The following is a 26,331-nucleotide window of genomic DNA, read 5'->3' as shown; positions in this document are numbered from 1 at the left end:
AAAATTGTCTCCGACTCCGACTCCTCGACTCCGACTCCACAGCCCTGCTTCTTTACACAGCGTGTAGTTAGAGTATGGAATAGTCTTCCTGCTAGTGTAGTGCAGGCTAAAACCCTGGGTTTCTTTAAATTAGAGCTAGATAAGATTTTAACAACTCTGAGCTATTAGTTAAGTTCACCCCAAACAAGTTTGATGGGCCTAATGGCCTCCTCTCGTTTGTAAATGTCTTATTTCTTATATATGTAAACATTGGTTATAATGGTCCACAAGATTAAAAATCATCAGTCCTGCCAATCGGCACTCCCCCACTCCCCCATGTCAGGAAGTCTTAATGTCTTACTGTCATGCGGATTATCCGTATGTCATTTTTTCTTGCTTTTATTTTTGCTTAAAAAAACTTAAGTGCTTTGCTTGGTGCCATGTTCATCTGTGCTTGTGTGTGTGTGTGTGTGTGTGTATGTGGGAGGAGTGTTGGATGAATTGATATTCATCCTGATATTTTAAAATATTTCAATTTATAATTTTTTTAGATATTGCCAAGCCCTATTATATGTACATTGTCAGACCAGGTCCAATTTGCCACGAGTTTCTCCATAAATTAGAATAGTGTTGAAGCATGAAGCGGTTACAAAAAAAGTATGTGATAATGTTATGTGAGTATTTTAATCACACACTGAAAACCCAAAAGCTCAACATCCTAGCAGGGCTGCAAATATTTAGCTATAAACACTCCCAAAGTTTTGGTTATTGCTTTGTGTCTGCTCAGCGGTTCTTTAAAACAATGAGAGAGACAGCTGCCTTTGTCCAATCGCCGGCTTACTTGTAGCGGCTGCTAGTGATTAGTGAGGGTAATGTCAGTGTAAATGGTTAGCCATGTTTGTTTGTTTTTCCATTAAAGGCAGAGCTTACGCCGTGGCCCACGCAAGTGGCCTACACCACAGGAAGAATTTATACTTGTGTGTGGTCTGTGTTGCCGCAAGGTGTAGTAATATTTCTGGGGAAGTGCGCATCAGATGATGGCATAGGCTACGCAGCTACACAACACTGACAGCATCGATTCTACATACAACCATAAATGAGGTGTTAAAAAGTGCTTACTTATTTTGATGTTTTGGCTACGACTTTTCTCCTGTCGCTGCTGTAGGTTATATAGATCTAAAGTGATTCCACACAGCAGACTTTAAAGATGGAGGCACATTCTGATTGTGGGTCATGGCCTGACTTGCTTCGGCTCACCATTTTCAAATTTTAAGTCTCAGCACTATCCAAAACAGGGCGACTGCTAAGGGCGCTTTTCCATCGCACCAGGCACCGTACTTTCGGTACTTCCGTAAAGTACCAAAAGTATGGTACTTCTTTTGTGTCAGTTTTCCACTGGCATAAAAACTGCTACCGGCGCCAAATGACATCATCAGTGTTCACCCCTGACTGACATCACCACAAAGCGAGACGCGGTATTTCTTTCGCTGAATTCAAACATGTTACTATGATCCTTCACTTACCTCTAGTCCTGCTTAAGTTTTTTTATTTTCAAGCAGCATTGTTCGATGTTTTGCGTGTGCTCCATTTCTTCCAAGCGGCTTGCTATTACGGGAAATACTTTATTCCGAGTCGTGTCATCCAAATCCTGCTGGATCTGTTCATCCGACCATATGGCGATTAAAACCTGTTTCCTCGTTTGTCCATCCTTCCGTTTTACTTTTTTAATATTTTTGTTTCTACTGTTTTTTTTATTTCATTTCTCGCTGTTCGCTGTGTGTAGTTTGTGTTTCAGTGGCAGGCTATTTGCATAACCAATCGACAGCAAATACGTTTGTAAGTCCCACCCCAAAGTACCGAAGTACCAAAGAAGTACCCCAGCTGGTTTGGCACTTTCGGTACTGGAACTTTAGGTACTGGTACTCCACCGGAAGTCAATGGAAAAGCGAAAGTACCTAAAGTACAGTACCAAAAGTACCGTACTTTGTGCGGTGGAAAAGCACCCTAATTGAACAGCTAGTGCAGGACTACTGGAAAGTCCAATCACTCTGTGTGCTGAACCAAAAGAACCGCAGTACACCTTTGTGAACTGTGGGCTGCGAACCAAACTGTACAATTTCTTATAGTAACCGTTTCATTTTGATTTTCAGAATTACTCCTCGATATATTTTGAGCATGATGAGAATACACATAAAAGCACCAGCTTCAAAATGCCTTTGTGCGCCTTGAGCATGGGGCAGAGGATCTTAATGCTAAGGCACCCACGCATGGTTTTACATTTACGCATAACTTATAGTTGCACACTTCATTATCTTTACTGGAATCTACTTTCTTCCATGTACTAAAACTTGCTGCAGCGGGCCGGAAGCAGCCTCCCTTATAATCAAATCAGAGAAATCAGAGAAACGTCTAGCAAGCACAATCCACACTGTTTCAAGGTCAGTGGTTTGTTGTGCAATGAGGACTTTAGACTAGCTAGAAAAGTCTAAAACATTACACTCTTGTGTTGGTGGCAATCACAGGAACTACAGCAGGGGGCTAACGGGCAAAGACGACTCACATGGGTTGTCTTTAAAGTATTAGGCACACAGAATCTAATGAGGCTTCCTAACCACAATATGTCACTATGCCTACAACAAACACTGTCACCCCCACCAATGCTCATTTAGCACTATGCCACTTCTGTTTCTTGGTGTGTATTCTTACATTATTTTTAAGTAATGAACAAAAATTATGACGTCATTTCTCAAATCTATCATTTTCTATGAAGCATGCAATAGCGGAGCAATACAGCCATCCAGCATAACAACACACACTTCAAAAACCATCACAGCTTTTAACTGATGACTAATTCTGAAAAAATCAACCTATCTTGTCCTAAATCTCACTTGCCCTGATCTTAATTTAGATGTGTATTCTTCATTCCAGCTAAATTAACCAACTGTTTGAATCTTGTATCCTGTTTTCACTCCCATTAATACAATCTTGGACGCTTTTGAATAGTAATAAATAATTCTGTCGGCTTCGTTGTGATCTAGGTTAAGAGGGTTATGAAAGTTACATCTTTGCCAGGGAAATGTAAGCCAAGTCAGAACCACTGAAGAAAATACAACAGTAGTTGAAAAACTTACAAGTTGTCAAGGATCAAGGAAAGTTTATTGTCATTCGTATCACATTTGCATGAGGAACGAAATTGCGTACACACAGTCCCAGTTAACCCAATAGAACAAAAAACGTAATAAACTTGATTAGTTGTTGAAAGTGGCTTTTCTCCTTTGATAATCTGTCGTGTACCTCAACATGCAAACCTATGAATCAAACGCACAATAATGAACTCTTACATCTGGACTCTGAATAGTTATGAATACTGAGTATTGTTACCATACTTTTTTCCATAATATTTATTTATAGGTGCTGGACAATTTGTGTGTGCATTTTCTTTTTAATGTAAGGTTAATGCATTTTATACATTCTTTGCATGCCATTTTAAAATTATGAAAACTTTTGCAGGACACCTCCACTTCCAGAATGGAGTAAAAAAGTTTTTCTTGCAAACTAAACCCAAAAACTTCTGACAGGCTGAAGTAGTTTCTTCCTCTTTCTCAAAACGAATCAAGTCAGACTGTTCTACTGTTCTAATACACAGCCTGAATGCAGGACAGAGTCATATATTTACCACAATAAACTTTACGGGACAGTTTCCTGACTCTGTTCACTGTATTCTAGCACTCCTTTGTTTCACTGAATTTTGTATGACAGAAGTTCCCCAAATTAAAATGTCCTTACATCTCTTTCTTGGCAGGGGGTGACAGCTGTCAGCCAGTTTGAAGTGTGGGGGAAATAAATACCTACAAGACAGCAAGGGGACTTCTAAGGAACCATCTTCACAACATTGAGTACAAGCCATTGAGTTCAATCATCTAGACCACCGTGCTTGATGCAGCCTTTACTTTTGCATTGCCTTTGTTGTAAAACTATCATTAAATCAGTAATAAACCTCGAAAGAGAAAAAAATAATTCAATTACCAGAAATTTGTCATATTTTGCAGTGTTTCCCCTAGGTTTACAGCTTTGGGGGCGTGGCAGACGGACACCTACAGAATTCATGGTGTTCATGTGCTTCTCTTAATGACAGCAGTCAATATAACAACTGAACTAAACATCATAACATTTCTTTTTATGACAATTATCCACAAAGTGTGCAGCTTTTGTCACTGCAGTGTATCTTTCTGGATACGCAGATATTTTTGTCTGCTTTTCAGGTGGTTGATGCAACATATTTCCCGACGTGCGTTCTCTGTCTGCTGGTGGAAGTGTGCTCACCTGTGTATGTGCACACGTGTCTGTGCGCACGCATCGGGGCGGAACTCCGCCATTCGCAATACAGAGAGCAGAGGAGAATTATAAATGCACGACCTTGTAGAGACAAAAATCTGTTGTGTAAATAAGATAAATAACATAAGGCTATTTAGTTTGTTTAATAAAAGGACAATGTATAGACCTGTTCTATCCTCCTGAGACCCCACCGATTCATTTATGTCCATTGTAGTGGACATGTTGTTTTTGCATCTCTCTTCACTGATGTAAGGAAACATATTTATTCCTGTTGTACACTCAAGAGGACATGCTGTAAAATTAAAAATAAATTTGAAAAAATCTAAATTGTAAGATGTCTTATTTCCTCCAAAGAAAAATAACCTAAAATTGAAGGACACTTTTTTCCTTGGGTCTCAGGAGGATATGGGAAAGGTAACCTTAAATTACTTAAATGGAGCTATATAGAATATAAAATTAACTTGACCTTTGGTGCTGTTGGGGGTGCGGGGTGCCCCCCTTATATAATGGTAGGGGAAACAGTGTTCTGTGAGAAATGTAGTGTCCTTAAACAAACAACTGATGATGCTAGAAAACAACTACATCCCCTTAAGATTCTGCCTATCTGATCTACTCAATGATGGGTACATCAAGCCCGTTGTGGCTAGATCTAAAATTGTATAACTTACACTTGATAAACAGACATCTGACTCACCAAAAACATGCATGCAAATAGCAACACCACTGCTCAAAAATAAACAAACCTCATGGGGGCTGTCATCAGGGACCATGGGCTCCGGCGGAAAGCTGACAAGCCCTGGTGGGACTGGCGGGACCTCAGGAAGCTGTCTGTCATCGCGCCTGGCTCGGCACATAGCGAGCACTCTAATGCGGCCCTACAACAATGGGGTTGAGGGCTGCGGCTGCTTTCTATGGGCACTGAATTATCCAGCTCTTAACTTCTCCCCTTGGGAATAAGAAACCCGACAATGTGCAAGACGACCCCTGCCTCCTCTGCCCCAGTCACTTGAGATGGAAGTGCCTCAGCCTCTCTTTCCAAGGCACACAGTACAGAAAATGCTTTTCCACTGTCACTAAGGGCACAAGAGGGGTGACCTTGTTCTGTGGCCTAGTCAAACTTCAGATCTCGGGGAAGAGACTTTGGTACTGAAAAGGCTGAAACAGAGCTTCTGTTATCTCTATTATGCTGGATGACGAGGACCTGACTTCCAAACTCTGATTCACAAAAGCACATGAAAAATCAACAGCCATTAACAAAAGCAGCATCGTCATATAACTAATACCCACCAAATATTTGTCATCAAAATTACTGGATAAACTCCAAACAAGTTGGTCATTAGCACCAGGGCTGTGGAGTCGGAGTCGGAGAGTCGGAGTCGGAGACAATTTTGGGTACCTGGAGTCGGAGTCGGCAAAAAGTTAACCGACTCCGACTCCTACTAAATTTAAATGGGAATTTAAAAAGTAAGTTGAAATGTCCCAATTCACAAACAGTCATAATGAACTACTTCTCTGCTGTAAGAATAAAGCCCAATGCATGCAGTGCATAATGTTACCACAAAACGAACATGTCAAGTAACCATGAAGCATGCTTTTCATTGACTGTTTGCGTCACTATATGGGATGTAATGCACAGGTAAGGTGCGGCACCGCTTTCCATTGTGTCGTGTTCCACTGTTACAGGGAACTGTGAACCTAGCCTAAAGCCCCCCATACATTTACAGGTGCACTGCCGATTTTTCGGCCGTTCAACGAGTCATCACGCGTCAAACGCCTGAAAAATCATCTGGTGTGTTCTCAGCTCCGTCGGCTCCCCTTCGCTATGCGCTAGTGAAGGGGGCCGAAGGAGCCGAGAACACAGATCTCCCTACCTGTCTCCAGCAGAGGCTCGTTCTGCTGTTCAGCGGCCGGTGAGTGACACAATGCACTAAATTTCCGGCCGGCTGACAGAGGAGACAGCCACTGCAGCAGACAGAGGCATCACATTACTTTGGATGGGGGCGGTGGTCGAGATTTTCGGCAAGCTGGATCTGCCCGTCCATGTGGACACCCGCAATCTGCGGCCGCCAATCAATTGCCGCGATTGTACACGCACATCGGTCGGTGGCAAAATCCTTGTTTTCATTGTGTTTGTCTTTAATCTGCCATTATAGTAGAGTGTTGGCTTCCTAGCCAGTAGTTCTGTGGTGAAATGACATGTATGTTGCCTTCCTTTCCTCCAATGGATGTAGAAAATACATTAGCATAGTACATACATACAGAGGAGTCGGAGTCGGGGAGTCGGAGTCGGAAGATTTAGAAACTGAGGAGTCGGAGTCGGAGCATTTATCTACTGACTCCACAGCCCTGATTAGCACTAGAGATGCACTGATCTGATATTCGGATTGGTATCGGCACCAATTCAGACCAGATTGGGTGTTGGCCATACATGATCGATCCACGCCCAATACTTTAGTTTTTGGCAGTCTCTAAAAAGATAGATTTAACATGAAATAGGAGCTACTTGCACAATAGCTCTTTCTCATTGTGGATGTGTTTTTTGTGGCATTCAAGCTGAACACTAATGCTGCCAGAGTTTTTTTTTGCTACTCAGTAGATGTGAGCACAGTGACTTCTGCCTGCTCTGATGTCACACACATACCCTTCGCAGTAGGGGGAGCATAAAAAAATCAGATAGGAGAGTGACGATCTGGAAGTACTGTAACAACAAGCAGTAGCACAGAGATGTGCAATCTTTGTAACAATAAAGTTTTGAGAGGTGGGAGTAGTCCATCTACAGTCCAAAAAAGGGTTCAGATGTTCAAACTTCAATTCTGCTGATATCAAGTTTATGGCAGAAAGGGAGGGGGATCTTCCTGTTTTTGTGTACCCTTAAGTTGCAGCAATTTCAAGCAGACTTAGAACGGCATATTTTAGAACACTTTAAGGCATCCTACCCTGTCAATACAGCCAGAAAACGGCAGTTGTGACGCACATATGATCAAAAAAGAACTCCCCTGGAAGCCATTATGCCGCTCAACAGACTGTCCACTGCTCTGCAAGGCTGCTGTGATAGCAATACCAGAGCTGCAAAAGGAGATCACACTTTCGCAGGGAGTGAAAACCTAAACCCCCCAAACACCCAAGGTTTTTTAAATTAATCTCCAGCCCTTAACAAAAAGGCTCTAGAATAGTTTATTTTATAAGCAGTCCCCATCTATAATAACAGAACAGTGCCGAAGATGAGCAGATCACTTGGAATAAAGTGGTATTACTTTAATTATACCTAAAAGCCTAAAATAATTCCAGTCATGAAAGTTACAGCAGAATCTGCAGTACTAAATAAGTTGGGGAATCTGTGTGTGTTAACTTTTAGGCCATCACTGCAATAGTTGAAGTGATACAGCATAAAATGTATAGCTTTGGCATGCTACCAATGCACATTAGCTGAAACTAACTGCCAATGCACAGCAATACTCAAGGTCTCCCATGGCATTTAGCAGAATGACCATCTACTTGAGGGAGGGCAGCCAAGTAAATCGGGGGCTTTGTGCAGAAATTGCTCCCCCGGCCCCACACAAGGCATCAAGGTCAACATGGCTACAAGTGGCACGTTTCTATCAAAGCAAACCTTTACAGCCAGATACAAAACCAAGTTCAGGGTTCCACTGTTGGTCCACTAAGACTTGATAATACCAAGCTTGACAAAAAAACTAGTACACATAAGCCTTACCAATGGAAATTCAGACAAAATTTTGAACTGCAGCAGTTGTGAAGCATCCAGCAAATAGTTTGTTGGAAGAATAAGTGGAAATGAATCAGGAACAGATCTCTCAGCAGCATTAAATACAATAGCAGGAAAAGCCAGCCTGTAAAATAAGTCACTTTTGGTTTAATGGGTCAGGGGTGACTTCCCCTCTGTTGTGCTGAAGCTGACCAGTTGTTTTCATTCTTTCACTGCTGCACCTTCCTCCTAATTCCTACTCAAACCAGCAGGGGACAGCATGTTACCACATAACACCACAAGTTACCTTTTTAGGGAGGCATCAATACCATTTTTTCTGACCAATTCTCACTTTTTGGTACTCATTGATACTGATACCAGTATTTTATTTGTATAATTTAGATATTTGCAAAATGCAGTAAGACTGATGCCTGGGGGAAAAAAATCAATATCAATAATAATCATCAATTTTCAGTCAAAATATCCCAATCGGTGCACCACTACCATATTGTTTGCACTTCCTTAAAATATTCCCAGACTTTTGATGTTCCACGATCATTTAGCCAGAGGATCTCCATTACTAGGCACTGCCTAATAATCTTGTCCACTTCAAAGTCTGAGATAACATGATGCGTTGATGTAGGCATTCACCACACCGATCAATGCATTTATGTAATCAACTACATCACCACATGGTTCCAACACTAAACACTAAAAAGCATTTCCTTTAGAAATACTAACTTTTGGCAATGACATGCATATAAGATAAGCCTTTGGAATCACTTGTTAACCATGCCAGTTATCCTACCATGCAGTTCTCATCCTTAATCAAGTGATGACCTAGTTTTAGTTCAAAACAGAATAATTAGATCATATTTTTGATGTTAAAAAACTCCTCAAATCTGAACACACACCGTGTAGAACCCCTTCGTCATTGTCCCTCCTTTACGATGACCGACAACTGCCAATCACCACGGGCCTCGGTCTGCATTGGCTGGGGACAATTTACATAGGGCTGAAAGGAATGTATAAAAGGAGGGAGGGGAATTCTGCAGCGGACACCTCCACTTCCAGAATGGAGCAAACCCTGGCAGCATGACAACCAGCCCCACTGCCCCCACATTAGCATACCAGGGAGGGGGGCAGGCAGGGCTCCTCCGTTGAAATCCTGTCTTGGGGGAATAAAAGCTAAAGCAGAACGCCTTTTTTTTTTTTTTGGTGCTGAGGGAGCGCAAGCACTTGGCTGACACAGTGAATTTCCACGCCAAGTCCCCTTTTGTCAGCAACTAAACAGAAGGCTGAGGGGGGGGGGGTGGATAGGGGACAACACTGGGACTGTAAATGTTCCAAAAATACCTTTTAAAAGTACAAAATAAATTGCCCACAACAGTCGTGAGAACAGCCTCATGAAAGAGCTGGGGAATAATGAATCCAGGCAACCGTCACTGTGCGTAAAGGGAATTAAAGCAAATCAAACAAAGAGTTACACAAGAGAAATGTGCGCCTAAGCACACAAATGTGGCTACGGACACGCATTTCTGCAAAAATAATCCACAGACTACAAGTTTGCAGCCCAGAGATGACAGCTATTCAGATGAGTGTGGTGTGGGAATTCATTTCAGTTCCCTTTAGTTTCTGCATAAACCATGTTGAAGCACATTACCCAGGATCATAGCACTCCCCCGTGGAAGGGGGAGGAATTTAGGCTCCGTATCTACTTAACAGCAATGACATCAGAATAAATGCATAAACGGTTTAATGTAATTCAGGGCTATTCAATTACTTAATAAATGGAAGAAAGAATGACCTTAACGCAGTGTGATCATAAGCACGCAGAAGACTGTCTTCGGTTAGTCCGACAGTTACTCCATAGGTACATGAGCTCCCCATAAATTCATATTCAGGGTACTTTATCACCAAAGGTTCATTTTTGGGTTTGGGAAGTCAAGGAAAAAACGGAAGGGAAATAAAGGGTGTGGATGACAGTTGGCGGCCAGAGGGTTCATGAGTCTTACTTCCATTAGCCAATTAAATGTGCTGTAAGGTCCAATTACAGACAACCCAGCACCCTGGCATTTTTAAACATGTAAACATTTCAGTTTTCAGTAAGCAAGTAAGAGATCCCAGTATTGTTCCTGTAATTGTATATTGCCTTACGCCTTTCACATCAACTTTTACTTGACAAGCATTAGAACCGGGAAATCGAAAGCTTGACTAAATGAAAAGTGTCTGACATCGTGGTACAGCATTATCTGCCTCCTCTCAACCAATCACACCAACATTTGAGTGGGTTGAATGGCATTTTAATCAGTCTGCCCGTTAACCCACAATCACAGTTGATTTTCTGACGTGAATGTACCATTAAAGCCAGACAGAAAGAGCACCATGGAAGCCTCCCAGGCAGTGAAGCATCTCTACAAAAAAAAGCCAGAATTCGCTGAAAAGATCAAAGAAATAGGCCACACTGGGTGATTGTCAGCTCGCTCCAGTCAGGCTAGTGCTCTGCCAAACAGAAACACACCCACTCTTTCTTCCAAAACCTCGACACTGGGAAGATGTACCAGCAAGACTCCCAACACAGCATCTTCTGGCCTGACAAGAGACCTGACATACACTTCGTCTGCGCAGGAATTTAGACACAAGGACAGCAATGGAAACCAAAGTGAGCTGCACTGGTATACTGTATTTTACAATACAGCTACAAACATGTCAGCTTAAGGCATGAGAGACAAGAGAGCTGAGCAACTCAAAGCCTACAGCTAAGCAGTGGCTGCATGGCAAGCTTTATAATATAAAAGCAGAAGCATGTTCTCACATTGAAAAATTGTTATATTTTCAGGAAAAAAAATGTTTTTCGTATTTTGAAGGCAAAATATTTTTATACTGACAATGGGTTCAAAGGCTTAGCATCAGATCCCCTTAAAAGGACATTATGGAATAGACTGGATTTCCTTACCTTCATATTAGAGGCTTCAGTCTCCAGTTTGGTCAGATGGTTAGAGTTGTCCTCTAACTCCTGGCGGAGGTTGGAGTTCTCCATCTTAAGCGCCTCCACTTGCTTCAGCAGCTGGTCATAAGAAGCAGCAGCCATCCTGGACCACGTCTTGACCTGAAAACACAAAATTCTCTTTAAAATCCTCTGAAATCCCAATAATGAACTGGATTTTAAAAAGAACATTTGTTTCACACCACACTGTAATCAGATTTTTAATTCCAAAAGTGTCCTATATAGGAAAAGAAAAAAATTAGTTAGGAGACATTATCCAGAATATAAACACTACACAAGTTCAGGGCCTGAAGATAATGACAAAGGCAACCCTAGAAGTTTCAAGACATACAGGTCATCTTAGGGTTGCTGTGAAGCAGTAATGAAATTACACTACTCACAGATAGATCTGTTCTAAACTATGTCTTAATCTCCTATACTTTGGAGTGTACATTTTGAGATCATTGTTTATTGTTTATTAAGATAGCTAACATAAGCCGGGAAAATATTCAGTCTAGCTCACAAATAGAAATAATATGGTAGTTACACATGCATATACTCATTGATACTTGCTGGTTTAAATGCCATCTCCCTGTCCTTCTTAACATCATGTATATGCATATAGACACCAGACTATTTTCAGTTATATAAAACTATAATTTATAATTAATAATATTTCAAATATAATCTTACCAAACAAACTGATGTACTCTAGAATATATGAATTTGGCAGGAAATTTGGCTGAAATATATGAAACTGAAATGTGCAAGTTCCTCAAGAGTTTTTTGTTAAACTACAGCTGAGCAGCCATAAATATATTAATACAAATGAGCATGATCAAAGTGAGATGCTGGTGGTACAGCAGACCAAAGAAATCAAAATGCAACACAGTAAAAAAGATATAAAAGACACATATATGATGTTCAGTCATATACAACTTAGAGCTGGGCGATATGGCCTAAAAAAAAATCTCCGATATTTTTCAATAAATCCAATTTTCGATTTCAATCAATTTTCCCCTCCCCTACTCAAAATCAAACTACATATGACAAATAAATGGTTCAAAACAAGTTTTTAATTATTTTTTTTTTACTTTAGAGTTAAAATGCAATTTGACAAGCCAAAAAAGATGCTTGTAAGTGACATGGCAGACCACGCCATTATAAACACTTTTAGAAACTTGTAAAAACTTTTAGCATGTTAATGAATCCCGGCATTTCCACAGCATGTATGGGCACCTTCCACCGTGCCCCATTCTTATCAAATGGCACACAGTTCGAAAATGTGTCAGGGACGATTGCTTGCTTAATTTTGGATGTTGTGCTGGTGCTGCGGGTTTTTTTCATTTCGCTGGGAGCTGCACCTCTCCCACTCCGCTGTGTGCCTCTGCTTTAGGTGCTGGAATAAATTGGTCGTGCTGCTTCCTTTGGTTGCAACAGTTTTTAAACAGACTTTGCAACGAGGACTTCTTTGGTCTCTGTCCGAAGGCGCAAAACCGAACTATTGCCGTGTTGTTTGTGAATCCGCTAGAGCGTTTGGGTGCGCCGCACTAATTTACCCGTGAACAACGATGCATTGCATTAGTTCCGCTTTTGGCTCTCGCGTGTAAAATAAGTAATAAAATCGATTTTCATAAAAACACATCGTCTTGAACTGTAAATTCGAAATAATCAATAAAATTGATTTATCGCCCACCTCTAATACAACTAATGTCACAACACAAAGGAGCACTTAAAAATGAATTTAAAAAAGCAACACGGTCAACAAAGAGATTCAGGAAGGGAAGGTCAAGACCGAGAGAGGCACAGCTTCATAAATAACACATCAATCCAATCCCTAACCAAAAAATGCCACTTACCATGGCAGTAATTTGTGTACAGCATATAATTACTCTGTGATGTCGGGGAATTTACCGCACACAATCAGCTCCAGGCCAACGTGCAGCCCTGACACCAGGGCATCTTCGGTGCAACTGCATTCTCTCGCACTGATGGCTGGAGGCAGCAGCACAGTCCTCTACATGCTCTCACAGCACCCAGCCCCAGAGCGAAGCCCCCCCCCATTCAGCCACCGCCGAGCACAGAGTCTCTCCAGGGAAACAGGAGCCAGCGCTCGCCCGCATCCACTCGACGGTCGGCAGGCGTATGTGGCCGCCACGCTGTCACCGGGATTGAGCATGCTCTCCTGAAGTGGCGCGGGCAGCCTCAGATGTCCAGGGAAACCTACAGTAAGACGGCATCACCCCGACCCTGCTTCGTCTCGGTACTCCCTGGTGCACAACGAGACTCAGCTGAACCTTCACACCACAACTAAAACACCACCGTAACACTGACGGCCACTAGCAGCTTTTTTGCCACTCTGGCCATCCTGGTATTTTCTTTACCCCGAAGCACAATGCACCCTTTTATCATTTCTTTAGCTGCTCATAGATAAAGAGCAGACAGGCACATCCCCCACACCCTCCACTAACTCCTATTCACATCCATGGAGACAAAGGGCTAAAAAGCTCAGCTCTGACACTCACATAAACCTAATGTTTAAAATTCTACCTCCTCCCATTTGCTTATAAGACTGCACACAAAGAGAAATATTTAGCTAGTTGTTGAGATGCACACCTACCCCATTTCAGTGCTTCTGTCAGCATCCATTCCTTCTCTCGTTCAATGTGTCAGAGCAAGACCCTACCCAGCCACTCGTCACATGGTTACCATCCAGACCAATCGCAAAGCAGAGTAATCTAGATACATGGTGCAGTGGCCAATGCGGATTGGCCTGCTTCCAGGCGATTACACAGCTGCTTCCTAAAGTCAATTACATCTCAGAAGCAAGGGTGTGTGTGTGTGTATAGGAGTGTGTAGGTGTGTGTTGATGACAAGTACAGCCTGAAGGTCACGCCACAGGGTGAAAGAGTCAATAAATACCTTTGTGTTTCCCAAAAAAAATTTTTTGAGCACCAACCATTCATGCCAAGTAATTCTGAATGTTTCCTTGAGGCCCAATTTGGGCTAAGGATATTTCTTTCTATGTGTCTTCCTGTCAAAAATAACCCAGTTTCATAGTACGGAGAGTGTCGGTACTGATCTGTGAGCAGGAATACTGAGGAAGGTAATATTAGGAAACGCTGTGAACGGGGATCAGTCTTAAATGCGCACATGGGGATAGCCGGCCTGCTGACGCATGTGCAGAGGGCCACAAGGCTGCTTCCAGCAAGGGCCGATGTAGGTTTGACTGACCAACAGCAACTGAGGACCAAGCCAATGCCGTCACAGCACTCAGTGACATAATTAACCTAAACTGTAAACAAAAAATCATTTAATAACCTATCTAATGAGGAACTACTGAGCCATATACAAACATAAGTAAATGCAAGCAGTTATTCTCAGTATAACTATCTATAAACAGTAGTACTATTCAAGGCCAGAAAGAATTAAACATTTACAACACATACATTATACAACAAAGTTCCTGTCATAATTCTCAGAATACATAAGCCAACAGAATAAAGAAATAAATCAGTATTTCTAAAACAGAATAAGCAACAATTAATCAACCTTTAAAAGGTACACACAACAGAGTACATTCTCTTACACATAATGACGGCGGTTGCCAAAGGAAATGAGGCATCCAGCCACAATTAAAATTCATCTGTATTCGGAACTGGAAATCACATTTTAAGACTCCTTTAGCAGTCGCATACCTCAAATAACCAGTGCCAGCCAGCCAATCACATTAAAGTGTAGCCATGACAGGGGTCTCAATGCTAGACAACCAGGAAAACATGATGGATACCCAGGGCTGAGGAGTCGGTAGATAAATGCTCCGACTCCGACTCCTCAGTTTCTAAATCTTCCGACTCCGACTCCCCGACTCCGACTCCTCTGTATGTATATACTATGCTAATGTATTTTCTACATCCATCGAAGGAAAGGAAGGCAACATGCATGTCATTTCACCACAGAACTACTGGCTAGGAAGCCAACACTCTACTATAATGCCAGATTAAAGACAAACACAATGAAAACAAGGTTTCAAGGGTAGCGCATAGCGAAGGGGAGCCGACGGAGCTGAGAACACACCAGGTGATTTTTCAGGCGTTTGACGCGTGATGACTCGTTGAACGGCTGAAAAATCGGCAGTGCATCTGTAAATGTATGGGGGGCTTTAGGCTAGGTTCACAGTTCCCTGTAACAGTGGAACACGACACAATGGAAAGCGGTGCCGCACCTTACCTGTGCATTACATCCCATATAGTGACGCAAACAGTCAATGAAAAGCATGCTTCATGGTTACTTGACATGTTCGTTTTGTGGTAACATTATGCACTGCATGCATTGGGCTTTATTCTTACAGCAGAGAAGTCATTATGACTTTGTGAATTGGGACATTTCAACTTACTTTTTTAATTCCCATTTAAATTTAGGAGTCGCAGTCGGTTAACTTTTTGCCGACTCCGACTCTGACTCCACAGCCCTGTGGATACCCTCAAACTTTACTCTCCAGAGCTTCAGCTGTAAACAAAGGCTTCTAGAATATTCATTATCTTTGGTTTTTAAAAAAGAGAAAAATCCAACCAATTAAACTAGTCTTGTATATTTTATTCCCTTAATAAATTTCACCCTTTAGTTAATTTAAGGGTGCTTTTCCACTGCTCCAGGTACTCTTACAAGTACAGGTACTTTTCCTTTTCCACTGACTTCCAGTCGAGTACCAGTACCGAAAGGTCCAGTACCTAAAGTACCAAACCAGCTGGGGTACTTTGGGGTGGGACTTGCAAATATGATCATTGTCGATTGGTTACACCTCTGAAACACAATACAATAGCCGTCTGGAAAAACTTACAAACTCAGAAAACGATGAAGCAGAAAAATAACAATAATAATAAAAGCAATAATAAATGTATGCATGGACATATAAAGAGACCCAAGCAATCAGGCTGGAAGAATCAGAAGATCTGGATGGCACGACAAGAAACAACTATTTGCTGTAATATAGTAGGGCTGTGCAATATTGGAAAAAATTCAAATATTGTGATGTGATTTTGCTATAATAAATATTGGGATATTTATAAAGCAAAAAGGGAGTATAAATATTAAAAGTTAAACAGCAAGGATGAAAATGTTTATAATTGTCTGATTGTGAAAGCACATGCACATGCAGTGGTGGTAAACTTTATTTTTTAATCATATACTATATAATCTTGAAAAAGAACAATCACAAAATTGCAATGCTTGCTAAGTTTTGTTTCCTATGACAAAGTAAAACTATTTTAGCAAAACTTTTACCCCCTGCATTATAATGTCCAGATAATAGAAAAATATTAAAAAGCCTGATCTCAGCTCAGTTATCAGAGCAATGTCCTTGCAATGTGAGAATTGTATGTACATAACATGCAATGGTGGTATTAATATTGCACATCATCCAACCCCATAATATAGTATAGCCATTTTTCAAACATTTTCAATACAAAATACCTCACCTGGGGTTGTGATATCATTCAGCGGCGGTACCAGAGTTTAGGCCGGTGGAAAACCAACACCTTGAAGTACCGTACTTTTTTTAAATGCCAAAAGTACAGTACCTGGTGCAGTGGAAAAGCGCTCAAAGTGATTAAACCCCCAGTTTCAGCAAGAAATGTTTACGAAGAAATTAAACCAAACTGCTAAAGGGAGCCCAGGCCACTTGCAGGGCTTCCCTGCTTCCCATCTGGAAGTTTCAAATGCCAGTCTTTGTGTGGACCAGCGTCTTGTAGTGTTAAATCATAGTACAAGTAATGCAGTTAATCTCCTGAATGCATCGCCAGTATTACAAAAAAGAAATCCTGAATTTGTGCCGTTTTCATGCAAATGTGGACGTTTCTGAAAGACACTGGAGACAGACATTCAAGCCTAACCTCATTTAATCCCTTTCCTAACACTCCTCACACATTTCCCAATTTATGTGGGAAAACGTTCTGTGGATCCTATCCAGGGCTGAAGTTCCTGGCAACAGGAGGGAGACACTTAAATCCTGTGACATATTTTGAGGACACACTTTTACATAAGTCTTTTCTTCACCTACAACATTCTTTTGGCCTAAGGGGAGCTATGCTTGAACTTCAAAGAAAAAAGAATCTTTCTGTTATATATTCTGGGTTTTTACCGGGAATTGCAACACATGTTAAGCAGAGGACAACAATAGTAAACTTAGGGATTCAAGGATATAAAAATGCTCCGTGCAATTGAAATTAATCTAAAATATAACAGGAAATATATTTACTTTACCATGCTCGATTTCAGCTAAAACACTTATGCCTGAATGCAAACAGTCTATTGCTGCTACTAATGTTCGGAAAATAGCAACCCCCACCCAAAATTTTTTACATCATACCAAACTTGGAGAACAAGATGCCTGAATTTTACTATATACCATTTTCCTATAAATATCATTTTCATTATATATTTCATTATATATTACAGCAAATCGGTACTTTTCTGATATCAATGTCTATACCAAATGCCCATATTCCAAAGTGTCACCACTTTGTAGCAATCAGCTTTATAATGAGTCTGACTAAAACTGCACATAAATATGCAGTGTGGGTCGAATTAAGTAAGCTGTAAAACCACTGACAACAAATAAGTAAAATGTCATTCTTTCTACACAACACAAAGAAAAATATCAAGTTTAATTTATACAATTAAAAAGATTATGCAGGTTGGTCGAAAGCTGACCGCTTCCCCCAATGGATTTAGGCCAATGCAGTTTTACTGCTTTAATACATGGCTGGGAGGACACATTTGCAACCCTGAAGGCTGCCAGTGCAAATCCCAAGACAGGTACTGCTCTTCAAATGCATACTAAATTTCTACGCAAGACTCTAAGCACGGAATGAGAAACTAAGATTACAGTTTGTGGGCTGCTCTACAACCATTTTCCTGAGCCATTTTAATAAAAGCCTGCCTGAGATGTAAGCAAGTGTCTGGCCCATAATTTGCAGTGGAACACCAGCCCCCGAACTCAAAACCCAGTTCCCAAAATCTATACAAAACACACACATAGGTCTACATACACCTTAATTGGGCTAATATAGGTGTGTTTGCTGGGATTACTTCTTTAACAGCAATTCACGTAAATGTAACTGGAAAATGTCACATAATGAAAAAATGTTGAGTTGGGCACAGATGCCGCAGTCACCAGAAATGTCTAATATACAACATCATTAAACCAAAGCTATAGGGAAAAAGGCTGATAAGAGAGAAGCAGGGTGGCGAATCTGACTCAAGCAGGGATTCAAGCCAGTCTGTCAAGGATTGTTTCAAATCCCATCTTATGACACATTATAGTTTAGTTGGTTATCGTTGCCAGTTTTGTTCTATATTATTATGTTTTTCCACTGTGTCTTTCATGTGTATGTAACACACATCTCATTTATGGTGCTCCAAAAAAAAGGTCCTTAGAAAAAAGCCATTAAGTTATACAACTTCTGGGTAAACAAGAACCACCACAATTACCCAAACATCTGCCTCTACCAACCAAAAACAATCACATCAGGAAAACCCGTGTTGGAATGCAAACCATGAAAATCCGCTCACCCCCATCAATCACTAACATTGGTGGATAAGATCGATCACTGCAGTAGAACGTCTAAAACTTCGAGGTTGAAACAAAATGCCCATCTTATCACCTACAGCTGGCCCTCACATTACCATTGATTCGCCGCCCAGCAAAGGCTTTTCAACGATGGAAGCTTGGGATTTTAGGGAGATAGGTAATAGGGGGAGACAGGGACAGACCAGGGAGAGCCGACATTTCTGTGAAACAAACACTACTTCTATCGCTGCAGCCTGGCTGCGGCATACGCAGCCTGTCCTCAAACTGTCCGCTTTTTACTTCAGCAGAAACCAAAAAACAAACAGACACAACAGAGGACGGTGATTTCGTAACGTTACAATCAAAGGTTACTGTAAGCAGCCTTACATTTTACAATAACACCAGGGCACAGCGCCCGGTAAGCTAACTATCGATTAACGTGCTGTAGGGACAGTTCACAGAGTTTACAACCGGCGCGGTGGATGTACACGATTCAGCAGAAGGCTATATTTGCCGAGAATTTAAATACTGAATATCTGTAATAAGCTAACAGGTTGTCATGCAGATATTAGTATTAAGGTGGTTTAGCTGGATTAGAGAACCAGCGTTAAACACAATGTGCCGTTATCCAGTCGCCAGGTAAACCCGTCGACGTGGCTTCCGACGATATTTTTGTTTTAAAAAGTTTGTCTAAATGTTGTTAGCCGACAGGCAGTAACTATTCAATACAGCTAGCTAACGCCGTTAAACGGCACTTCGGGCTGTTTCACACAAAATCAGTATTTACCTTATTCGCCTCTCAACATGTGTGCTCTCGAAGATATCGCCAAATTAAAAATCCACATCAGACTGATTTCGAGGGGACAACTCTCCCCTCCGCCACTTACAGTCATGGATAGAGACAAGTGAAAACTTTTCTTTCTTTGTCTCCCTCCGGTGTTCCTAAGCGGCGGCCGCCATCCTCAGGCCCGCCATATTGTGTGAACTGCCAGCCAATGCGCATGCGCTGGAAATGTAGGAATGCCCTATGGTGACTTACGGCTGATCTGGAATCAGAGGACCTCCTAACAATCAAAATACTGGTAATTCTGGGATAGATAATTAAGCTGATCCAGTATAACAGGTATTGACCGCTTTATTTTTTGCAGAGCAAATCCAACACCCAGGAGGGACGTTTGTTCTACTCGTGTTCAATAGTACCAGGCCAAAAACTGGATCACTGTTATCCAACTAGCTTCCAGTCACTTATGCTGAGGGTTGCATCCTGAAGGGGATGCCCTAACGCACTATGGACACTACGAAGAGAGCAGTTATATTAACTGGGTGACAATACAAGAGGAAACCCACATGACATAGGAAGATCATACAAACTTAACGCACACAGAGCACAGGCATAATTTGTGTACCAGGCCACAGAGATAGCCAATGAGCCAGCTCTATAACTGGCTCAAACATAATATGCGAAATGCCACAATGAGAAAGGTCACAACTTTCCACCTGATTTAGCAGAACTGGAGAGTCCTAGGAGTTTCTATAAATAGTTTGGTACAAGTATCCTATATATGGATAATTTATATACAAAGGCACATTGCAGATTCAAGCATTAAGCTATAAATGTAGCATAACATATCTGAATGACTCGAGAATATGCTGGTGTTTGCTGTTTCCACCTTCCACCTTCCTCGAGTGATGTGATTCTACCCAGTTTTACAGTACCTCCAGTTTCCATATGTCTAGTTTGTAAATAGGAAATGAACTTACAGAACTGAAAACATCAACCAAATATGCCTACTTTGTTTTCCAGGAAAACTCTTTGTCATCTCTTTAGTACTTAAAAACTTAAACACTTCAGTTATGCTTCAAAAAACTTTCTGTCCACAAGAAAATAACATGATATCGAAATCCAAAGTGCTTTATAAATATCTTAACAAATGGCATTTCAGAATACACTTTTTTAATTTAGATGAATGTGACTTAAGCCCTAAACTCCATTTATACAGTGTAATACAACCACTGCATTTCTGCAAAAACACTGGTTAAAAACTGGAGCCAAACCTATTGCATTGGATATAGATTTTGGGAATTAATTTCTATTGTGTCTGCAAAGACAATCGATAAAATATTTAGAGATTTTCATTTAGCTTCATTTGTTTTTGTTAGTCACAACTTATCTGCTGCTAACCTTTGTACTGTTGTGTATTGTCTTGACTGTAGTCATGTTGGAACTGTTTGCTAAATAATAGAAAAATACTGGCAGTAGGCTATAGATTTTTTAAGTTAAATATAAATGACACGAGGATTGGCTGAATGATCAGTTAAATTAATTTGATATTTAGAAGTGAAAATTTGAATATTTATATATAAAAATATTGCATAATATACATTCAGTGAGCTGCTGACATGAAATGGCCGATAGGGGGAGTAATATGCCCAGACAAGGAGTAGAGTATCAGCCCCATAAATCACCTTGGTTACGTGGGAAAAAAATGCTTGGGATATATATTGATACTGAAGTAATGGAAAAACGAGGTATGTTGATATTGAGAGGATGGAAAGAGGTTTATTTTTTAAAAATAGGTGACTACAATTAATTACTGGTGTAGGCTACTCTGTTGCAATTTCCTTCTGTGTTTAGGTCATGTTTTAATCGCACTACTGAGTATATATTTTTTTATCGAAATCTTTATTTTGTTGCGTAGTACATTTCCCTGTCTTTCAGTTGAACTTTTCAAATTGCTCAAATAAATCGGCCATCTATCTGTCCAATTTATTTCTCACCCGTAGGCCTATAAGTTAAACGAGTCGACTTTAGTAATGGCACACTGCTTGCACTATGTTATTGTCAAACGTGCATCGTATATTCACTCAACCTGTATATTCGTGAATTAATGAGGCGGAAAACAAACAGCTAGCATATACTCTCCCTGTGGTCCGTAGTCCCCGACAGGTGGCAGCGCGATCTATCCCACTCAAGTCCGAGGTGCCCGAGTCCCCGAAGGCGGGGTCACGGTGCGAGGAAATACAGTCCGGGGAGACGGGCACTGCTTCTTAGCAACACGCATACCCGAAATACAGACGAGGGATCCTCCATGACCATTATTCTGCGGATCTGTGACCCAGACGAGCGTTTTTCATACTCGCAAAAATACAACGCTTGGATGATATTTTTTAAAGAAGCGTGTTTCGCTCCGTGCGAAATGTAGCGATCGGAAAGCATTACCCGACATCGAGGTGTATTAAGGCAGGGAACGCCTGAGCGGATGAGATAAAGAATAAGGACTTTCTGAGAAATTTCGACATCATCTTAACGGAGAAAAACGGAAACCCATGTTTAACATTAATCTGGCAGTCAATAAAAGCAGGGGAGGCGATATTCTGGTGCTGCGTTGTGAAAAATATCATAATTGCTGTGGGAATTACTGGATGTTCCACTGAAGTTAAGACAAAGAATTTCTGTTAATTTCTGTAAGGTGGGAATAAAGAAATACGGATGTAGTTATTTGGCCGTGTGGTAACCTATCAGCGTAGGAAACATTTTAATGATATTGAAATGCATTTAAATGTAGTATTTAGATTCGTGCGTGTTTTGTAAAGTTATACGAACAGAATATAGTTTTTCACTGTCCGCCGTTTCATGAACACAGTAGGCTACAAAATATCTTTAAAATACCCGCTAGATTTAAAGAGCTAACATATAGCTGTGAATAACTATGAGTCTACGACTAGGAAGCAGCATTTTTTAATTTTTAATTTTTTTCTTTATTTACTTCGGGAGAGGGGTTTGCAGGTGCCCCCTCAGTGCATTAAAACAGCCCGAATCCACTTTGTTTCGAAATGAGTTGTTTCTGTGCTACTCAAGAGGAATTTTACTGTGAGGTTTTACTTTTGGATGAAACTAAACTGACGTTAACTACTCAGCAACAAGGAATAAAGGTGAGCATTTTTTTTCATTCTTAGGCACCTGTCGCCTTATACTTAAAAATGATGACAAAAACGTATTAGGCATATTATTTTTTTGTCCGTGTCGTGAATTCCGAATGTAAATTGTTTTGACTAATCGGAGATTTGTTAATGACCCATAGCTTTTTAGTTCATACTGAGGTATTTTTTAACCTAGATATGTTTTAATAAAGGAAAAGCCTGCCAACACATATTCCCTTTTTATGCGAGACGTTAAACATTCTATTCATCTTTTAAATCGGATATTGTTTGAGTTTAAAATTAGGAGATAATCACAATTCTGGAATAGTAAAGGCCATTAAGCAATAAGAATTGCTAAGAACTTTTAATTATAGCAATTTTAAATCAATAATGTAATAGTCTAGTGAATGTGAAAAAAACATATAGTTATGCATTTTTTATGCATTTTAAATCAGGCTACCCTGACAGAATACTTAAGTTCTGAAACATAGAATATCTTGAATTCATATTTATAACACTTCTGGAATTTATGGCTTTTTCTTTACTTTTCAGAGGTGTGTCTCCCAAAAGCAGAGTAGTTGGAATATAGTTGAAACGATGCAACTGAATAGGTCCAATCTTGTAAGTTGATAAGAGCAGGTTTTGGGAAACACACCCTAGGATATTTGGCTCAGAAGACATTTTTTGTTAAAAGTGAAAATTGTACATCAATCTTTTGACTGGTTATTAATTTAACCACATTAATCAGAGAATTCTCCTATAAATATCACATTGCTGCAGTTATGTTAATGTTTGATGACAAATCTTTTCATCGCTCTTGTTCCTGGTTGTTCCAGCCCCTTCCAGCAATTCTGAAGTTTGAAATTGGACACTTTGTAGTACCACCACTCCCTATTGTTCGTCTAGAGGATACATTCGGTGGGTGAATAGGGCACAGTGCAGCAGGGCTTGACTTTGGTGCACAGAATTCAAATGAAATGTTGCTTAAGGTGCTTATGAAACTATGTTTTTCATGTTTGATTTTGTGACATATGAAGGGCTGCTGACAGATGTGAACTAAAACACATAAAATAACCACAGTGAGCAATATTTTATCTATCTATCTATCTATCTATTATTGTGTCATGAAGCCAGACACTTGTGAGGTTTGGGAGACCTTCTGTCTTATTGCATGATCATCCATCCATCCATCCATCCATCCATGTACCATTTATCCAATACAGAGCTGCTATGAGTATAGAGCCTCTCCCAGGAGGCACAGGTCAACGGAGCAGGGGGCACCTTGGACAGCATTGTATGTTCATGTCACTATACAGTAAGTTTTTAGTTCTTAGTTAATTCTCATTAACATATCAAGCAGGTGGCTATGAGCACAGACATGTAACCTGTAACGTGTGTCTCAGAATGTGCCTTACCGCGGTAGCCATGAGGAGTACTACTTCCCCAGCTAAGCATACACACACGTAAATACAATAAATTCCATGTGCATTTAGATAAAGCCAACAGGGAAGGAGTCAGACATCAGTGTACTCTTCTGTGTGCAAGCAGGTTCCTGTTTGTGTAGAGGTTTTCCTCCAAAAAGACTGGGCACTTCTAAGCAATATCAGGCCTCAACTTTGTTTGGTCTTATTTACCTTTTCATTATTCACACATTATTATCTTTTATCAGTTGAGTTGCTTATGATGCCATAAGCTTAATACAAACAGATAGCCATACCTCAGTTTTAAAGACAAAAGAATACTTATTATAATGTGTTTTTATCTGAGCATTCCAGTCATTGATTCTGCTGTCCAAATGGTGCTATTATAGCAGTGTCATAACTAATTCTAGCAGGACCTGTTAATATAAAGTATTACTGTGTGGTAAGCATCACTGTGAGGTACTTCATCCCCCATCAGAATATCAAACAGCGTTATACAGTTACTTGGGCTGAGGCAAGGGTGACTTTCAAAAAAAGCTGTCAAAAGACCATAGAGTTTTCTGGAGATCTTCATACTTTTTGAGTGAACAGGTGTTGCTAGATTTGATTTGTTGCTTAGGGATGGTATACAAACTATTCATTGTCTTCCTCATTGGAAACCTGAAATATATAAGTATCAGTGCATACAGTATATATGTGTCCAGCCAAACAGAATAGTGCATAAAGTAAAATGATCTATAAAGGGTCCCACAATCAATTTTTTTCTCCTGAAGATTTTATCAGGCTTATTTTTATTACCCAAGAGTTAAGTAACATGATTTAACATGATTTGGTGACATGAAATGCCCCTGACAATTATGGAGAAAGCTGTATGGCTGTGTAAACCAAGGATCTGTCAAGGTCAGGCAAGAACTAGCATTAGGCTAAACTCACCTGGTAACAGGTGAAGCTATTCCTTATGCTTGTATCTACTTAATATAGTAGAGTTTCACACACAATGTCTTGAAAGAAGGACCAGAGGGGAGAATGACTTCACATGTTAATGCAGACAATGCTGAAATCTGTATTCTTTCTATAAACAGGTTTCATAATTTTTCTTTTTTTCTGTAAGAAAAGCATCACTGCTGTCAGATTGTTTGTGCTATTAAGCCTTTGTATATAACACACTTTACTTTGAATAATTATATTTTTAAATGACTACAAGTAACTTGTAAAAATGTATATAAAAGTATCCCAAATCCATAAATCCATATTTTAAAATAGTATTTTCCGTAAATGGCAAAAGTAATTTGTGACAAAGTATTTTTTAAATTAAATGTTAGATTTATACTGTTCATACAAAAGTATTGGGACACACCTCATAATCATTGAATTCAGGTGTTTCATTCAGACCCGTTGCCAGAGCTGTATAAAATCAAACACTTAGCCATGCAGTGAGGTTTACAAACATTTGTGAAAGAATGGGTTGTTCTGAAGAGCTCAGTGAATTCAAGCTTGGTACTGTCATAGGATGCCACCTTTGCAAGTCAGTTTGTGAAATTTCTTCCCTACTAGATATTCCAAGTAAGTGCCAAAAGTAAAGTTTGGTGGAGGAGAGATAATGGTATGGGGTTGTTTTTCAGGGCTTGAGCTAGGCCCCTTAGTTCCAGTGAAGGTAATTCTTAAAGCTTCATAATTTTGGACAAATTCTATGCTTTCAACTTTGTGGGAACAGTTTGGGGAAGGCCCTTCTCTGTTCCAGCATGACTGTGCCTCAGAGCCCAAAGCAGGGTCCATAAAGACATGGTTGGGTGAGTTTGGTGAGAAAGAACTTGACTGGCCTGCACAGATCCCTGACCTCAACCCCATCAAATACCCTTGGGATGAACTAGAATGGAGATTGCAAGCCAGGCCTTCACATCCAACATCAGTGCCCGACCTCACAAATGCCCTTCTGGATGAATTCCCATAGACAAAATCTTGTGGAAATCCTTCCCAGAAGAGTGACAACTGTTATATCTGCACAGGGGGGACCAAATCTATATTGATGCCTATGGATTTAGAATGGGATGTCATAAAAGTTGTTGTAGGTGTAATGGCCAGGTGTCCCAATACTTTTGTCCATATAGGGTATGTGTCAACATCTAAGAATATAGTATTTTAAGTGACACGGCCTCTGCCAGAGGGTTACTCCATGTTTTGTTGTGAAATAGTTTATAAGCAAAGAATATCCATCCATTTTCTGTAACTGCTTATCCTATTCTGGGTCACAGGGGTTCCAGAGCCTATTGGCACAATGCAGGGGACAACCCAGGATGGGGCGCCAACTTATTGTAGGACACAGTCACACACCATGCACACGCACTCATGCACACTTACAGGCAATTTGGCAACTCCAATTAACCTCCACATGCCTTCAGACTGTGGGGGGAATCTG

The 26,331-nt window shown here is 40.4% G+C and overlaps 2 protein-coding genes across 10 annotated transcripts in view; one reads left to right on the top strand and one right to left on the bottom strand.

Annotated features, from left to right (window-relative positions):
• Positions 1–19,577, bottom strand: part of apc (APC regulator of WNT signaling pathway) — a 45,948-nt gene extending 26,371 nt beyond the window's left edge. The window contains exons 1-2 of one of the 6 annotated variants that reach the window (XM_023796095.2): positions 19,361–19,577; positions 10,974–11,126 (exon numbers count right to left, since the gene is read on the bottom strand). In XM_023796095.2, the coding sequence (XP_023651863.2) occupies positions 10,974–11,108 (135 nt within the window). In that variant the 5' untranslated portion in view covers positions 11,109–11,126; positions 19,361–19,577. Of the gene's footprint in view, positions 1–10,973; positions 11,127–12,862; positions 13,582–13,623; positions 14,119–19,360 lie in introns of those variants that run through there. The other 5 variants (XM_072714887.1, XM_023796078.2, XM_023796104.2 and 2 more) reach the window with 5 other exon arrangements.
• A 1,970-nt stretch (positions 19,578–21,547) lies between these two features.
• Positions 21,548–26,331, top strand: part of epb41l4a (erythrocyte membrane protein band 4.1 like 4A) — a 128,342-nt gene continuing 123,558 nt past the window's right edge. For 2 of the 4 annotated variants that reach the window (XR_011992453.1, XM_072714884.1), the window contains exon 1: positions 21,549–22,506. Coding sequence is in view for 3 of the 4 variants with exons in the window: in XM_072714884.1 (XP_072570985.1) it covers positions 22,408–22,506 (99 nt within the window). In the remaining variant the exon portion in view is untranslated. Of the gene's footprint in view, positions 22,507–26,331 lie in introns of all 4 variants that reach the window. The other 2 variants (XM_023796924.2, XM_023796916.2) reach the window with 2 other exon arrangements.

This window comes from Paramormyrops kingsleyae, chromosome 7 (assembly GCF_048594095.1).
Source record: "Paramormyrops kingsleyae isolate MSU_618 chromosome 7, PKINGS_0.4, whole genome shotgun sequence".
Taxonomy (NCBI): domain Eukaryota; kingdom Metazoa; phylum Chordata; class Actinopteri; order Osteoglossiformes; family Mormyridae; genus Paramormyrops; species Paramormyrops kingsleyae.
This window is presented reverse-complemented; position numbering and strand designations above follow the sequence as displayed.